Source organism: Epinephelus fuscoguttatus, linkage group LG16, assembly GCF_011397635.1.
Source record: "Epinephelus fuscoguttatus linkage group LG16, E.fuscoguttatus.final_Chr_v1".
In the NCBI taxonomy this organism is placed as follows: domain Eukaryota; kingdom Metazoa; phylum Chordata; class Actinopteri; order Perciformes; family Serranidae; genus Epinephelus; species Epinephelus fuscoguttatus.
In genome coordinates, this window is record NC_064767.1 from 14,767,624 (window position 1) to 14,786,376 (window position 18,753).

At 40.3% G+C, this 18,753-nt stretch overlaps 2 protein-coding genes across 4 annotated transcripts in view; one reads left to right on the plus strand and one right to left on the minus strand.

Annotated features, from left to right (window-relative positions):
• grid1a (glutamate receptor, ionotropic, delta 1a) overlaps positions 1-3,453 on the plus strand; it is a 319,169-nt gene extending 315,716 nt beyond the window's left edge. The window contains exon 16 of one of the 2 annotated variants that reach the window (XM_049599667.1): positions 2,716-3,453. In XM_049599667.1, coding sequence (XP_049455624.1) covers positions 2,716-3,153 — 438 coding nt within the window. In that variant the 3' untranslated portion in view covers positions 3,154-3,453. The remainder of the gene's footprint in view (positions 1-2,715) is intronic. The other variant, XM_049599668.1, reaches the window with a different exon arrangement.
• LOC125903057 (glutamate receptor ionotropic, delta-1-like) overlaps positions 1-18,753 on the minus strand; it is a 123,393-nt gene that overhangs the window by 12,188 nt on the left and 92,452 nt on the right. For both annotated transcript variants that reach the window (XM_049599673.1, XM_049599671.1), the window contains exon 3: positions 6,899-7,065. In XM_049599673.1, the coding sequence (XP_049455630.1) occupies positions 6,899-7,065 (167 nt within the window). The remainder of the gene's footprint in view (positions 1-6,898; positions 7,066-18,753) is intronic.

Sequence of the window (18,753 nt, forward strand, 5' to 3'; positions counted from 1 at the left end):
ATTAATTAATTATTAAACATAACAGTTTCAAGCTAAAATAGAAAAAAAACTCATTTAACTCATTTATAAAACATATTTTCTACTAATTTGCTGTTTCTCAATTTTATATCCCTGTTTGATTTAATACCTTTACATGTTTGACAGTCAGCTACCTTTCAAGCTTACACAGAACGAGTGTTTAATATTCATAAGATTTGAGTGGAGAATCACTGGCACCATGACAGCACAAACATACAGTATGTGGGCATTATGACAGCCATTTCTAGCAGAACCTACTGTAAACCTGAACATATCAACCATTAAAACAAATAGCTCGACTTTTAAGAAATAAACTTATTTGCTTTCATGCCAGGAGTTGGATGAGGCGATTCATACCACTCTCATATCTGTCTGTTAATTAAGAAGCTACAGCCAGGAGACAGTTAGCCAAGGAAGTTTCCAGTTGTTAGTTGCCAAACAATGGACCTCATGTATCAACATTCTCTTAAATTATAGAGACCATCTTGTGTTAGGATCACACCTGCCACAATACAGCAATCTGTGAATTAAAGTGAATGTCAGCCATTGATGTAAATGGCTCTCCCTCTTTTTCTGGGCCTTTTGCTTGGACCATACCCAACTCTGAACTCGGCCTTCAAACAGACAGACATACAAAGACTTGCCAAAACACTCAGAACAGCTTCTGCGGTAGTTCATGCTACACTAGGCGTCACCAGGACCCCATTTTCTAATGACACACACACAAGGTGAAAACGTTATCAGCCATCACGGCAGGTAACTACAGATTATCTTGCAATGGGACCATCCCAGCCAATACAGCAAACCGGGTCTTAAAAGGAATACTCCAAACCTTCGTCCGCTTTACTCAGATCGCACACATCTGCAAACTCGACCTGTGTTGAAAAATCTGTCCACAGACAGACATATGACCACCACACAAATTACTCAGAATGACACGCTACAGTTGGTTTCACCAGGACCAAAAGAGTTTTTAGATCGACTATTTCCAACAGGGCGGCTAGGTCACAAACTTTCTCATCTCCCAAACATTTAAGAAGAGAAATAGGTAATTGAATCTCGCTTCATATTTGATCTTCCAGCCTAGTTTGACTGCAGTTCACGAGCAGTGATTTACATGATTGACAGCTACTTCAGACACTCCTCAGCTCTGATTAGGTGTTTTCATTCACGTTTGATAAGGTCATTAGAAGTGCTACGAACTAATAGAGAAGGCAGAGTAACAGGATTTTCTTCACAGATTATCTGTCACGTACTGCTGCGTGGATATAGCGACAGTTTCAGCAAATATGACAGTGTTATTTTTATAAAAGTTACCAACTACAGCTTTAAAGCACAGATGTGAGAGAAGTATGGACCTTTTCATCTACTACTGAGAAAGAAAGTGAAAAAGATTATTTCCCAAAATGTGAAACTATTCCTTCTATTACCTAAATAATAATTAATTGCAATTATATGTCAATGTCCGGATTCACAGGGGACCACTTTGGTAATGTATGGTTGTCTATGATCTCCAGCAGGTGACTAAGGATTACGGTCTGGAAAGGGTTTCTGGTCCATTGACATATAATGAAATAACAAGCGCTGCACCAGAAGGGAGGCGGCACATATGGACAGACAGAGAGACAGACTGGGAGGAGGCCGATGCTCTTGACACAGGTCAGGAGAGGCCTGACGTACTCTACTGTCATTGGCTGTGTCAGGGCAAAGGGGCGGGGCATGGGGCCGGGCAGGGGTACATTGTAGTTGCTTCATCTGTCATCTCACCCCACGGTCTCTCCTGTTATTTGGCTTTTTTGTTACGTCTGTCTTCAGTGTGGCTCGACTTAAATGGGTGCATGTTGGTAGAGTAAAATATTGCTGTGTGGAGGGCAGGGTGCAGCCAAATGTGTCCAATAAGCAATCATGTACTCGTTATTTGGCTTCTCCCTTCCCTGCTTTATATGTGTTCCCACATATTTATGTTTTATTTGGGGGTTGGGGGTATTTTATTAGATTCTCCAATATAATTTAGACGACTTCAATTAAGTGACACTAACTACTTTGTCTTCATTTAGATTTTATTGTCTCACAAAGTTCGATTCATTGAATCTGTGCGTTTATTGGAGCCTGTCTTGTTAACAGCAGATGCTCTTCACGCAAGAGTCGCCCACTGCAGATGTGTGGTCACCTAATTGTGGAGAAAATTTAAACACTTCTGCATGAAGAGACATCTTCATTTAAGTTCATTTCAGAAGAGGAGACATTACCTTTTACGACCCCATATTTAAGAATTAATGTTTAAAGGTAATGTCTCTCTTGATGTTGGCTGCTTGAAAAATTCCAGTATGTTACTAATTTATATATTTGGGTTTGCTGTCTAAAGCTTAATTAAGCCAGTGTGTTTTTTCAGCCCCCGTCAAACTCATGTGAACTGAATAATAATAAGAGTAGACTGCACTGCATATAAACTGGTCTTGATGGTGATGATGATGAAACAACCATTGTAACCTGTCTTTCTCTGTCTTCGTTCACTCTCTATCCCCGACCCATTCTTTCTTCTAACCTCCTAACCCCTTTCACTGCACATTCATTTTCACTTTTATTCTTTATCACACTCCTCTTTAATTACATTCATGTTCTCCCTTCCATTAAAACCTCCGTCCTTTCTCCTTGCCTCTTTTATTCCACATGCACTCTATGGCTATCTATCTTTAGGACAAAGAGGTGAACCTGGAACAGGTCCACCAGCGTTTGAACAGCCTCCTGGACGAGGACTTGGCCCACAAGCAGCTGCCAGGCCAGTCTATCGAGATATCTGCCCTGGACATTGGCAGCATGCAGCCCAGCCAGTCTCTGGAGGCCTTGTCTGCTCGGGATTACCCAGCCCATCGGGGGCCGCCGCGGCTCTCTGTGACCACCTTCCTCCAGGAGGGTCATGGGGCAGGAAGGACACTGGGTGCAGCCACTGGCAGGACCTTGCCCCTGCCTCTCAGCAGTGCCACCATGCCCTCTATCCGCTGCAAACACAGGGCGCCCAATGGGGGGCTCTTCCGGCAGAGCCCAGTCAAGACACCAATGCCAATGTCCTACCAACCAGTGCCAGGAGGACCCATCCCAGAAGCCAGTGAGCCCAGCCACGGGACATCCATCTGAGCACACCGAACATTCACAGACACTCAAGCTCAAACAGAGTAGTGGAGAGCTGAAGAGAGTGCTAACTGTGTGAAGAGTTATAAATAAAACACTAAAAAAGGGTTTTTATTACCAGTGATGAAGAGTCAGTGGGACGACACGTGACAAGACACAGAGACTATAATGTACATATTTGTAAGTACAAAGAGAGAGAGAAGCAACATTAAAAAGAGTATTTTGAATATTCTCAACAGTTGAGTTTAAAAAACATAAAAGTATTAAAAAAATGACTGTTTGAATGGCTTTGTAAATTTTGTTCTAAATCAATAAAGGTGACAATTCTTTGTGGTTGTTTTCTAAGTGCCAAGTTCAAAGATGTTTTCTTTCAGATCAACATTAACTGAATGTACTGTGAGAATTCATGCTAAAAAGACATTTCACACTTCAAAAGACATTGGAAGAATTGATTTGTTTCATATGAAAAAATAAAAAGTATAATACAAAAACACTGAGACGTGTGCTTGAAAACGTATTTAAAGTATCAGTGCCGTGCTGTCGGTGTGCATCTGTGACTCTGGGATCACTGATAAAATTGTGTTTAGAGGATAATAGGTGGTAAGTGAAAGTCTAAAATGTTTTTCACATATTCCAGCAACACAGTTGTTCAATAAATAAGGCTCATTATTTTTGTTTTTTAAGCTTCATTAAAAATAGTCTAAATTAAATATTAAGGGGTAGAAATGGTTCAAGATGGATTTGCAAAATACTGCTTAAAATGCCACAACTGCATAATAATCATCTTTTTTCAATTATCAGCAGCTTACTGCATTTCCGTCTTAAAGTTTTTATTGCTAAAAGATTTTCTGAACTGTGCTCATTGCAGGAAGACATGGTTTACTGGAAATAACAGTGTGTTCTTGCAGCCTGCAACAATATCTTTTGGGTATCAGTTTAAAACTGAATGTGTTTTTTGATAAAAACCAAAGATGATGAGCCTTATACATTATTTTTTCCAAAAAAGGATTCGTCAGATGTTTAATTTGTTGGTCCATAAATCTAAGTAGCCTTTAATTTCTAAAAACAAATATTTGCATATGTAAGCAGAATCAGTAGGCGACGGTGCAAGATTCTGGTATCAGAAGCGCTCTGGTTTCCGTTTGTAGTCAAAGTAGTATTGATCCATCGTTTTTGAGCTATAGGTAAACAGTGCGTGCAGAGAGGCGGAATGCATTGGCCGAAATGCAATCTCAGAACCCATCAGCTATTGCCTGACAACAATTTGGCTTTATATCAGCTTTTTTTTTTTTTTTTTAAATTAATGCAGATATCTTTTCATAGAGATTTATTGAAATGACAGGCGCACAAGAAAGTAAAGGCCTTTGCAGACCAAGTCCGTATTTTCATCAGAAATTGTCGTACAGTTAAAATTAAATACGACCCCATGTGCTGTCAAACAAGTTCGCGCCCTGACTCCAAAACTTTCATCCATGTCAAAGTTTTCGTACCAGGTTCAATTTCCTGTGTTTTTTAACACCCGTCAAACCCGAGGGAGCTGTTTAACCGAGAAGCAGTAGAGGAAAATGTGGCATTACCTGCGAGATACATACATCATCAACAAGAGAGAAGAACAAGGCACGCAGTATAGTTTCATAACTCAGATAGCTTACTTACAACAGATCAGATAGTAATATTCAGGGGATTATGATGACAAGGCGGAGAATCTAAGAGAATGAGGACTACAGAGAGACAGAACCCAGCCACTCAGCCCCTTCACGTAGCTGCGGTGCCAAATCCTAGACGTGGGCAGAAAGTGGCAACAGCCTAGAGAGGTATCTCCAGTGGAGAGAAACAAAGGAGCAAATGTGCCTGTCTATTTTGTCTTATATTGCAAATGTTTGCAACAAATAGAACAATGAAACCCACAGGACTCAGTGTGCGAGGTTTCTATGCGTAACGATTTTTAGTGGATGATGGATTAAAGAAAACACATGAAAAACACGGACTTGGCATGCAAGGGTCTGAAGTATGGCCCAGACACCCACTTGGTACAGCAGATCTCTCAACATATTGGCTGCTGCCCCCAGAGGCTTATTGTCAGACAGATAGGGGATAGGTTTGATTGACTAGCTTTAAACGTTTACCAGCTCTACCCAACAACTGGGATGGGAAGGCAGAATAATGCCCCAAAACCATTATGTTATCCATTTTATCCATGTTTTATTCAACTACTTTCAACTGATAATCCCACTTGCTGCCAAGGTTTGCTCCTAAGGGGCTCACTGGTGTATCACCTTGGCACAACTATCAGCCCACATACAGTGAAACAAAGAAAAAGCCATCCTTGCGGGGATTGAGGATATAATTGCTCACATTGGAGCTACCGTCACACCACCACCAGTCCAAGCACACACACATGGGACCTATATGAACAAAGTGGACACCAGTGCCAGCTGTAGCATAAGGGGCAGTTGGGAAAGCAAACGTTAGCCAAGCAGACTCAGCTGAGCTGGCCACATGTAGCTGTAATGGTATTTGTGTGGGAGGGTAAGCACAGACTTGGGTTTCTTGGTCAATAACAGGTGTTAGTGGTGATTCAGAACAGAAACTCATGTTGGTTTGAGGATTGAACAATCTCTCACTGGGACTATTTTGCTCTAGTCAGTCACTAGTGTAAATACCAAGTAGTTAAATTGAGCAAACCTACAACAGTCAATGAAATCTAACCAGATATTCAACCAACCATTCAGCTTCGACTCCAGTGCAGAGGTCCAGAATCTGGATCTAAACTGCTCAAACTGTAATTCATCCAGACAAACAAAACAGCCAGCATGAGAAAATCTCATGTAATGTATAGAATTGATAAATAAATTTAAAATCATATTGTGCAGAGTTCCATCCAACCAGTGAGTTTACCAAATGTAGAGCGATGTTCCTGACAAACTGAACATTCCTCTCCACTCTCCTGCTGATTCCCTGACCTGCTGTGCACATACAGCTTACTGCTGATGCCTCTTTCTAAACTACAAGATCTTTAGCTCAAATCCTACAGACTGCCACTGGAGATAACAACTACTCAAGCAAACTTCTGGCAAGTGCAACCTCGAGCCCCAACCAAGACAAAAAACATGCTTTTTTAAAAGACCTATTGAAAAAATGTCAAAAAACAGTGAGCTGAAAATTGGTTTTTAGACTGTCTATCTAGTAACGTGGATTTCAAAGGGATTTATCCTCACTGTCAGCACTGAGTACACACAACTGACGAATGTCTGTGATCAACAATCAGAACTTCAAGCAATACAGCAAGTTTTCAGAGAAAGACCTGTACAGTATGTAAACCATTAACACATCAGCTATTTCATGGAAGACATCCATTGCATTATGTAGGTGTTTGAGATTAGTATGGCTGCCCCCTAATAGTCGACCAAACATTATTCAACCAGAAAGGTCATTAGTCTACAAGATTTCATTGGTGGTTTAATTGGTGAAAGTGAAACTCTATTAGGAGCTGTGCCTTGTCAAAATAAATCAAAACCTATATGACTGGACCATGTGGTGATTTAATTTGAAAGGACAGACACAGGAAGTGGCCACGCTCAGCAGTCAGACAGGAGTCACAAACCAATCACAGCCGACAGATATCTTTCTTTCCCTTCTTCTGTAAATATTCAGTCTGATAAATACGGAAAAGTTGATCATGTTAGTGCAGGGCTACTCAGAGCTTTACATCTGTCCCACAGACGATATAAATATAAACCAATGTACATACTTCTGAGAGAAGAGGTCTCTGTAAGGACCGCTGTGCTGCAGGGCCATGCCGTTGCCTCTGGTGCTCATGCTGTTTCCCGCTACAGTCAGTGTGCAGTCGTCATCTGTCAGAGCAGCGTACTCGACAACCGCCATGTCCCATAGAAAGGCATATGACTCCCGCTTCGCCTGGATAGTTCAGCAAAGACAGATTCAAAGGATTAATACATGGTTGATGTGTTAAAGCAACACTAGCTCAGCAGCTTCTCAGTTTTATTTTCCTTGTAATAGGCCTATATTAATGAAGGTTCATTAGTACGGTTTTGTATTTCTCTGTAATGTAGCACCGTGTTAACAATGTTACTGATACTATTCTTTCTCACACCTTCAACTCAAACCATTGTGTTGCCCTGCCCAAAATATATCATTTAATAATTACAATATCGTAAACATGCAAGCGATTAGTCAACTAATGGCCCTAAAAGACAACTATTGGTCAACTAGGACAATTCTTAGGTGGGGGCAGCCCGAGAGATTAGGGCTTTAAATGACAAGTTTCACCACAATACAACATATTATCAATACTTTGGACAACAATACAATATTTGCTGACATCACAAAGTCTGCCACAGTTTGTGGACAGAACTGGTGACACAGACGTGTGACGGGAATTTCAAAATAAAGGCGTATCCTGAAGATGAAGATATGTATCAATGTTTTTTCTTTGCATCAATAATATTGGATCGTTGATCACTGAATCGATACATCAGTCAAGATCAATGTGTTGTTACACCTTTACTTGAGACCAAAAGCAAGTAAATTTTGAACATGTTGAGTCTGTAAAAGGTATTTTGTGGTAAAATGGATCATTATCATTTTCCCCCAGTAAATTTAAAATGATCTCTTTTTTTTTAGATATTACAGGTAGCAGGTGGGTAATAGCCAAGCCTTTTTCCATGCCACATTATCCAAGAAAAGCCTCCATCTGTACTCATAACAATCACACCAACTTAAGATAAATTTCATCGCTGAGCCCTGGACCACAGGCAGCCCTGAAACACTGGTGTTTTCACAGCAAACAGAATTTCTTCAACTTTAAACTTCATCATCATTTCAGTATCATTTGCAAGATTAGAAAAGACAAGTTTCAACAATTACACTTTGCACTGCAGGGAAAACAGGTGTTGGCATCATCATCCTCATCATCACCAATGGTACTCTGACTGCATGAGTCAGGAGCACTTCTACAAGTTGGAGGTTTTGTGTTTCAGGGGGAGCGCTGTTGCCGATTTCTTTTCTATGTACCATGGTCATGCAGCCACTGACCCACACTGTTGGCTTAGCTAGGGTGTAGACTAACATCTGCCTCCTGTGATACACATGGAGCAACCATCTGCTCATTTTCACCTGAAGGCAAAGAGTTTCAGCGGGTGAAAACAATGAAAGTTCCTCGAGGAGTCACGACTCTAGCATGATCCCACACTGCAAACACTGCCAACTGTGTTGACTGGTGTGGCACCTGGCCGGGGTTCATGCAGAGGTGGGAGTGTGTTTGTTCAAGTTTTCAAGTAATAACGAAGGTGGCTCCACTTGACTGCACTGTGCCCCTGAAGTTGAAAACTTCAAAAAGGACTTTAAAATTGCTTTGCTCAAGTTTGTGTGTGTGCATGCACTTCAGCGTACTCGAGTTAAGAGATCTGTCTGCGCTCATATGTGTGCTGAGATTGTTGATTTGCCCTCGTCACCTTTCCCGTCCAGCAGTCCTGCCTGCCAGTCTCAGACGTGATGCTGTAATGTCTCCACGGCTGCGCTCAAAGGAACCACTGACCTTGTTCTGAGAGCCTGGCAGAGTCCTGTCAGAGATGTACTTCCTGTTTTTGCCTAACACAAACAGTCCACTGCCACTACTTCATGTCAAGACTCATCTCATGACATGGCCTTTTTCACCTTCACATCAGATACAGCACATACAGAAGCTCTGTCTCACTTCGCACGCCTTCAAATAAAAAAAAAAAAAAATCCAATCCCCTGGAGGAGCTACTGAGATTGCTTTCATGTGAAGAGATTATTAAAGAGGTCATTTCAAAAGAAAAGTCCATTTTTAAACATTGCGTAACGCAGAATAAAATGAATACATGTGTATCTTGATGTATAAATACAGATAATGTCCTGAGCACGGGAGAAAATCAACTAATGGACTCTCATTACTTGTAAAACCAAAATCTCCATCAGTTTTTCACATAGCACATTATCACAGGAACAGGGTCTTTGCAATTATACAATTCTTCCATACATGACTCGCATGAATAGTCTGTATAATTAGCTCGTGTGGGCAGTGTGTAGCTCGTGTGGGCAGTGTGAGCCAATCTGCTGTAAAATAACTTCTATTCTCCCTGCGGGGAGATCACTGACCGTCTGTCCAGACTGCCTCTGCAGCTTTATTATCCATTCATTGGGCAATCACACCTTAAACAGCATGCAGGGCTTTTGCGTTCTCATCCTGAGGGAAGCTCTTTGCCTTTTGTGCCCCCAAAACTTTAAATTTTAATGACATTAACTTGGTTTCCATATTTGATACTTGGAATGGAAATAGCCTCTCAGCTCTACTTGATTCCAGAATGCCTTACATATAAACATGACCTACACAACACGGGTCAAGATTACTGATAAAAAAATACAGCTCACGATTTTATATTATCACCCTTTCTTCAAGGCAGACAGTCTTTCTGGGTTTGAGATTTTTTTAAAGCCCATCTGTTACCTTCAGAGCTATCTACAGACAATCTAGTAAATCACTCTTTAAAGTACAAGAATAGCAGATGGAGAGATTTAATTAGGAAACATAAATTGACTCAACTACATGTCTTAAAAGGAACAGTTCAACATTTTTGGAAATTCTCTTAATTACTGTCTTAACCGGGGGTTAGATGAGAGGATTGATCAGCCAGCAGCTGGCTAAACTGGCTTTGCATAAAGCCTGGAAACAAGGGCAAACAGCTAGGCCCGTCTACCAGCACTGCTTTAAGGTCAAGTGTGTAGGATTCAGGGGTATATATTAGTAGAAATGTGAGATAACAGTCAAAACCGTGTTTTAATTGATTTATAATCGCTGGAAAATGAGAATTGTTTTTCACTACCTTAGAATGAGCCCTTTACAGCTACATATGGTGCGAGTCATCCTCCATAGAGTCCACCATGTTGTTCTACAGTAGCCCAGAACGGACAAAGCAAACAACGGCTCTAGACAGGGTCACCCAAATGTTAGTCGACCAGAAAGGTCATTAGTCTGCAAGATTTCATTGGTCGCTTAGTCACAGGAAAACAAACAACATACAACTGAACCATGTGGGAACTTCATTTGAAAGAAAGGCACAGGAGCTGTACGGCGCTGGGCCTGACCTCACGTGTTCCAGGCGGTTTAAGATGCAGTATTTGTACGGCCCCTACGTTACAGGGCTGGTACCTGCGGTTATTCCACAGGCTAGTTAATAACATGTCGGGCAGGAAATCCAAAGTGTGGGATCATTTTGAGAAGGTGAAGGACGAACCCAAGGTGATATGTAAACTCATCTTCATTGGTCGACTACAAACATGACGTATCATCTGAAACATGTCAGTAGCTACATGCCCATTAGCCCACAGCATCATTAACAGGCGGCTCGCTCAGTGTGTGACGTGCACTTGTAGATAAAATATAGGCCTATATTAATGAAGGTTCATTAGTACGGTTTGTATTTCTCTGTAATGTAGCACAGTGTTAACAATGTTACTGATACTATTCTTTCTCACACCTTCAACTGAAACCATTGTGTTGCCCTGCCCACAATATATCATTTAATAATTACATTAATATCGTAAACATGCAAGCGATTAGTCAACTAATGACCCTAAAAGACAACTATTGGTTGACCAGGAAAATTCTTAGTGAGGGGCAGCCCTACATTCCCGTTTCGTGTCTCCCACCATACTTCTTCTACACTGTTGGCACATGGAGGAAGTGTCAATTGTGCCACCTCACAGCCAGATGCCACTAAATCTCACACACTAACCTCACTAATTAACACTTAATGTCCTAGTTAATTAATCCATACAAAAATTATAAAAACATTTTGGCACATAACAGCCCTTAGAATGACAAATTATTTCTTGGCCATATTTCCCAAAATGCCCTAAATGTTTTCATCCTTCCTCGGACAAGGTCCAAAAGATTCTTAGACTAGTCACATTTGGCAGTTTGAGCTTACAGATATTAAAAATAAAAAGCAGAAAGTATAACTTTCTGTACTTAGTAAAATTTAATGTATGATTAACAACAGACTACAACTTCGGTTGAAGTGTTGGCAGGCAAAACAAGTTGTGCTGTGCATGGTACTGTATACAGGTGCCCGTAAGGTACATAATTTAATATGGTCATTTAATATATTTAACAGCCAATAACAGCAGATGTACAAGGTTAAATGAGTTTAACAACAAACAAAAAGCAAAAAATACAATAAAAAACTCAGGCAAAGACTTCAGGCTGTTCACACTGCAATACTTTAACATGCATTACTTTTAATAAACACGCTAGCGGTTCCAGAGGAAGGTTGAAAGGGTAAACAAACTCGGTAAATACACTGTGAGTGTATATATTTACACAGAGTATGAGTCTCTGGTGCTCTCGACCAGAGCCATTTTCATCAAAACTGTTTTTCTGCTGCCTTGATTCATTATTGGTAATATCTGCCTATGCTCTACATACAACAACTCGTATAAAATGGTGACCCAATGAACACAAAACAGTTTAAATTTGAGTGAGGATATGAAGAAAGTAGTAGCGTAAAAAAAAAGACTGCGGCTGAGTGTCCATATAGAGGTTGGTTTTTTTTTTTCCTGCCAGAAAAGCGCTGCTGACAGGGCGCTGGGGACACCAGAGCCTTTCTGAGTAAATAGAAGTGCTTGGAGCTGCTGTACAAAAAAGGTCGTAGCGCTCTTAAATATAAATATATACACATATACACATGTTGGGTATATTGCCTTATCCTCTAGGCAGGCACATATGATCTGTCCTCATTGGGAACAACTGAAAAAATACTGTATACAGTACGTACACAGCCAAAGAGACTGCAGCCACGCTAGCCGCTTTGTGAGACTGTTTAGCAAACTGTTTACCATGATGACTAATTCATTGTGGTTCGGCCTCTGGGGACCATGAATGCCTGTGCATAACGTCCAGGCAATCCATTCAATAGTTGTTGAGATATTTCAGTGCAGACCACAGTGGTGAACCAACCCACGGACTACTCTTCTGACCTCACAAGTAAAATAAATTAAATAGCCGTTTTATGTATAAGAACAAACCACAATGTGATGATGAATACAATGAAATATAATTTCACTGTGCAACACAGTGGGAGAAAAGGGGTTTTTACACTGTACACCACTGAGACTTAAGGAGGCCTAACATAGTGTCTTAAACAATGGTGGAAAAAAACTGCATTTCATTGCTGGCATTATAACAAGAAACACTGTTGCTTAAAAAATGTTGAATTTTTCATGAAGCAAAAAGGCCTCTGCTGTGAGAGAGTACAGGTGTTACACAATGTTATTTCATATCGGTAAAGCTGCATAAGTGCTTCGCTGTTAAATTATGTATTCTTCACTCCTTATAAAACTATTTGGGTGTCCACCTACAGCAGATGTTTGTTAAACCTGACTACCTGAATAAAAAATATCCAAACTTTGGAAACAATGGCTTTGCGTTAAGAGCTGTGGGAAGAATGTGAAATGTGTTTTTCACAAGTGTGCTACCTAAATGTGGGGGATTGCCCTTTTCTATTGAGGCAAAGACATTTGACTTCAGAATAACGTTTGCATTTAAAATCAGCCTCCCGGCACGGTTAGAAAGTCATCTTAGAAAACAGTAAGAAAATATTCCGAGTAGGAGAGGAGTGAAGAAGACTGTAGCTATAACATTCAAAAGGGCTAAGCGACATAGTATTTTCAAATTCCCTGTGTATGAAAAACACAGCTGATAGAGTCAACTAGTGTCCTTGAATCAACTTGAATCAAAAAGCAGATTGCTAGATGCTGGTGTTTGCGTGTTTTCGGTTGTTGGCCAGTAAACAGCATTTAGCAGCAGCAGCAGAAGCAGATGTATGGGGCGGGGGCGGTTTAAGGATATTGTTGGCATTACTTATATCTTTTTATTATTCTGAACAAATCTGCTGAAGAGTCCAGAGCAAACAATGAATGTATCCTGCTAACAAGTGCTGCCTGTGTATCCAAAGCCTTATGTGGCTTATTCCTCTGAGCCATGCATCTCCAGTGTTGTGTGTGGTTTAATCAGATTTGATTGGAAGTGCTGACAACATAAACGAAACATCCAGCAACTGGTGTCATATTTTGATTCAGATATTGCTAACTGATTGGTGCATGGCTGCTTACATTGAACTTAGGCACAGAGCATGGTTGCTTCAACTACGTGTGCCAGAAGAGTCTTATACCATGACTTAAGTTTGTGGAGCCGGTCATCCATCTGGATCAATCACATTAATTTATTTTACGGCTCAAACTGCCTGTGTGACTAAATTCCAGCTCACAAAAGCTCACGTCAGTCCTGTTCACATCAGCTCTATCAGAACAGCTAGCACAGGGGCGTCGGTGGCTTAGTGGTAGAGCAGGCGCCCCATGTACAAGGCCGCAGCGACCCGGGTTCGACTCCAGCCTGTGGCCCTTTGCTGCATGTCATTCCCTCTCTCTCTCTCTCCCCCTTCACGCTTGTCTGTCCTGTCCAATAAAGGCTAAAAATGCCAATAAAATATCTTTTAAAAAAAAAGAACAGCTAGCACAAGCACCAATCATTATTACCTTCACATGTATTTAATTACCCCTTTTGCAAGGCTGAGTGGCGGCACCATACCAGTACTAAACTAATGACCATTTTGTAATGGAATCACACCTGTGATCTTAAACAATTGTGGTTCTTAATACCTATCCCCTACTTGCAGCATTGTTGCTCTGATAACACTCATTTTGATGTCAGTCTTCATTTTGATTCCAATTACACACCTATAAACTGTTGCAACACTTTGACGTTGACAAAATCCATTCACAGAAAGACAGACATAACCACCTGGCACTGCACTGGTGCTTTCAACTGCTTCTGCCGTAGTTCCTGTTACAGTTGGTGTCTCCAGGACCACATTTTGCCACGAGGATGCTCTGACTGCAACTAACACAACTGATTTTTTTCATCATGCAACTAGTTATGTTCATAATCAACTGACCTGCCAATACGTTTCACAATAAATCGATTAACTGTTTATTTTATTTTTAATTGTGAAGAATGCTCAAATCAAAAATTTCCAAGACGACTGGGGCGCCGGTGGCTTAGTGGTAGAGCAGAGGCCCCATGTACAAGGCTGTTGCCGCAGCGGGCCAAGTTCGACTCCAGCCTGTGGCCCTTTGCTGCATGTCACTCCCTCTCTCTCTCTCCCCCCTTCACGCTTGTCTGTCCTGTCCATTAAAGGCTAAAAAATGCCCTAAAAAAATATCTTAAAAAAAAAACAAAATAAATAAAATTCCAAGACAACATTGTGACTTTGAGTCATCATTGAGTCTTAAATCTACTTCCTCCATCCGACCAACAGTCCAAAACCCAAAGATTCTCCATTTACTATCAAAGAAAAACAGCAAGTTCTCAAATTTAAGAAGGAATATGTTTAACATATTTGCTTCAACAATGACTAAAGAGATTAATGGATTGTCAAAATACTTAGCAATTAATTTTCTTTCGATTAACTAATCCATAATTTAACTAATCGTTGCAGCTCTAGAGGACACACCACTACACACACAGACTCTCAAGGTGAAAACAATAGCAACTACAGTGTCACTATGTAATGATACACCCATGTCCAGAACACGGTTCACAGTTAAATGATGGGATTAAAACTGCTGCGCATATTCAGTGGGCTGCAAAGCCCCAGAAGTTACCTGAAGGACAGAAACTTGCAAGCAATTCCCATTGGCTTGAAAAGGTAACATACTGGGGCTGGCGTCTGGTTCTTAATAATATAGCCATGGCACAGAGCCCGAAGTTGGTTTTGTCCATGAACTATTCCAATAAACTTTGTTCAAACAAGATGGCTGCATCTTTAACTGTGTTCATTTTGGCAGCCATTTTAGATTAAGTCTTAAACTTGAAACAAAAATGTTTTAGTCACATTTTAGTTGACAAAAAATTATGACATTTTAGTTAACTTTGAGCCATTATCTTTTCTATATATCTTTTTAATATTTAAACTAATCCAGTAAGGCTAAATCAAGTATCACATATAGACTTGCCCCAATTAATCGGCAGTGCTTGGAATCGGGCTGGTTTTCACGTGATCGGCCGTCACCTGCGACCGACCAGTCAGTCTAAAATATGTCGATTTAAAACGCTGGTAAATTCCCGCCGTGCCACATGATTGACATCGTGCAACATCAGCAGCGCGCACACACGCACATGTGCAACTCACGGCTTGGGCGATGTGAGGAAGTGAAACGTGGGCGGCTTCTCACCTTAATCATTCACACACACACCAAAAGAGAGAAGGAGAAAGTTGTTAATTGTGCGTGTTAAACTTAACTGCGGAGCTCTAACTGCTGCACTGTGCCGCTTGAAACTGACGAGGCGTGTGTCCGAGTGCCGAAGATGCGCGTGTCCGCACACTTACTGGCGGGCGCTTCCCGAAGACCTGTGTGAAAATTCCACAGGAGATATTTTTACTTTTTTACCCACAAATGCTATACACCAAGAATTATTATTTTATTTATCAATGGTTTTATTCAAGTATGCCTTTTTTACTTATTTATTGTAATACTGTACCTGAAGTTATATTTGAGCAAAAAGGAAAATGTTTCTTACCTATGTCATTTTTTTTGTGTGTTTGAGATGATTATTAAAAAATTGGTTGTATCTTGGTTAACATGTTCTAATATAGGAAAGAAAAGAAGAAAATTTTGCAATATCTTGTGCGCTGTAAAGTGGTTTGAAAAAAATAGGATCGGCCATCCAAACACTCTGCAAATTGGAAAACGGTATCTGCCCAAAAAATTGTAATCGGTGCAAGTCTAATCACAAATTAGTATAGCCATCGCTGTAACTTACAAATTCGACAAATCCATTTGATACTTTCACCATCCACAATCAGGCACACAAGGCTGATCGTTTACTGCTGAATTACAGCTCACAACTCGCACCAACAGATGACGATGCTCTGGTATGAGTGGTTTTGCTGACATCCTGATGCAGTATTTACCAGTTTACCAGCCTGTCACTGATGCCGTATTTGAAGATAACTGCAGGCATGGCCGTTCTCGGCTTTCAATGTCAGAAAGTCCACCACCAACATTTTAATCATGTCTCGTCAACAAAAATCAAACATAGATTTCATCTTAGTTATTATTATCAAGATCTATCTTTAGCTCGTCATCGTCTCGTTTTGTTCATGGATAAAAGGTCATTGACGAAAGATTTTCATCACAGTTTTCATCAACAAAATTAACATTAGTCCTCAACGATGTTGACAAAAGTGAGAAAGGTAACTTTACTTTCTGCAATTCTGCAAAACCAGTGAGAAGAAATAACAAGGGGCTGCAGATGGCTGGAATATACTGACAGTATAGTTTGTTCTGAAGTTCAGTTTTCATATTATAGCAGTCTCAACACCACAGTTTTTAACCACAGCATGTAAAGAACTACTCCAATAATGCTAAAACAAGCTGTCTACAGTTGATAACTGACAGCTGCCAGGAGGGAAATCTGACCTTGGAAATGCACAAACTGCAAGACAGCCGGCCAAAGTTAATAATCTTCAGTTGCAGCTCTACTCTGAAACAAGTACATGTTCAGTCTCTGTAGAGGAGCTTCATGTCAGGCAGAGCTCACTGAGCATGCTCAAGGACGCAGTTTACTCTACATTGTTAGTTCTGATGAGCTGTCATGCTTGTCATAATAAAGGAGTGTTATCCAAACGCAACAGTAAAACACATTTATGTGTTGTTTAAAGCTTTTGGAGAAATAATCAATATCAGACTCTCAGAGACTTTTATCTTTCACTTTGACCACTCTGTTATGAAAAAGTCCTGAAGGAGATCAACTGATGATTAGTTTAATAGAGGTGTCTGGATGTGCTCCAGGATTCATTTTAAGCAGTCACTTTTATGTACATTGTAGTTTATGTGAGTTTAAGTGGCAGGTTTTAGCATATGTTTTATATATGTGTATATATAATGTGTCTTAGTTTTCAGGTCTATGGCTGTCAGTGAGGACTGACTGTGAGATTTCCAGTTTCCACCCTCCCACCTGCCTTAAATCTGCTCTAAAGAGAGACAGCGGTGAACCAAGGGGAAATACATATACAGCATGTGATGCTGACACTATCCCACTCAGGTGTGTACTTCCCTCAGATAGTAGCATGTGTACTCATACAACCTCTACCTCTTGTTATATTTTTCTCCCTTTATATCCACGTCTTCTTCACATCAAACACAACACCCATCTGTTTCTCAATTAGCTAGCATCAGTGTCGAAGAAGAAAACTGCAAACAAGTAAACATGGATGTAAACAATGCAGGGTTTCTTTTAAAGGCTTTACAAATGTTTTATGTGGACGGAAATGCATTCAACACATTTATTAGACCATAGGATACACATAATGTGTGTGGTGAGTACCACTGAGTGTAAACCTTTAAGTGAAACTAGCTGCCTCAGCAGTCAGTATTAATGTATTTATATTCAAGCAGGACCGAGTTGAGCATTTTTCCTGCCCGGCAGTATGGCAGCTGTAAAAGGTTTAACTGCAGGATCGATATTAGGCACCACTACCCGAACTCGATTTATTATTGGGACTATGAGGTATAGGAAAAGGTATAGGAAAAAGCCAATCACTTGCTTTTTTGGTTTTGTTTTTTGTTAATCATTTTTTTAATGGCACAATTCATCTAATACAGGTGCATTACTGGTATTAGTTTAGATTTCATCTTATCGGTTATGTTAATATTTCTGTTTTTAAAGGCTGCATTACAGTAAAAGCTGAAATTTTCTGATCATACCAGACTGTTCTAGCTGTTTTATTATGTCTTTACCCACTTAGTCAATCATAAACACATTACTGATAATTCCCAGAGAACGTCTTTCCATTGAAAAGACGTTTAGAAAACGACTATCACCAGTGAAAGACGTTCAGAAATGGTTCAAAAGTGACAGCTTTTTCACCGACAATTTAAAGACATTGATTGAACGCTTACATTTAGACCATATTTCAGTGGGATTTGCATTAGTGAGATTTTTCATCCTCTACAGCGTGCAAATAATAGTCTGCCATCATTTTGGAGCTTTACTAGAAGTAATCACAACCACGTTTCTCAATTCAAAAGTCAATACTGCCAATGACGGTGAAAAACGGCCTTTAAAGCTCAAAATGCTCACTGTAATGTTTAACTGTAAAAGTGGTTCTGGTTTTAGGATGAAAACTAATACACTGATATTTGATTTTGTCCATACCAACCAGCTTTGGTACAGAGCAGCTATCAATAAGTATCCCACCAGCCACACCCACCTACATAACGTTCCCCGGGTCTCTATTAATATTAAACGCATCACATTTTACTACTGGAGCACTGATTCCTGAGGCACTGAGTTTATTAACATGGAAATCTGTGATGTTGCATCTCTCCAAAGGCTGAGAGTTGAGAACTTTACTTTGCTGATCCTTGCTTTGGATTGTTCAAGCATCACTGTATCACCAAAATAGGCAAACCACTGATGACTGTTGAGCGAGTGAGGAGCAGAGCCAGCACTGGGCTCTCATTTTCTTGGTTGCAGCTAAGCTCGGAAGCCAGATTTTC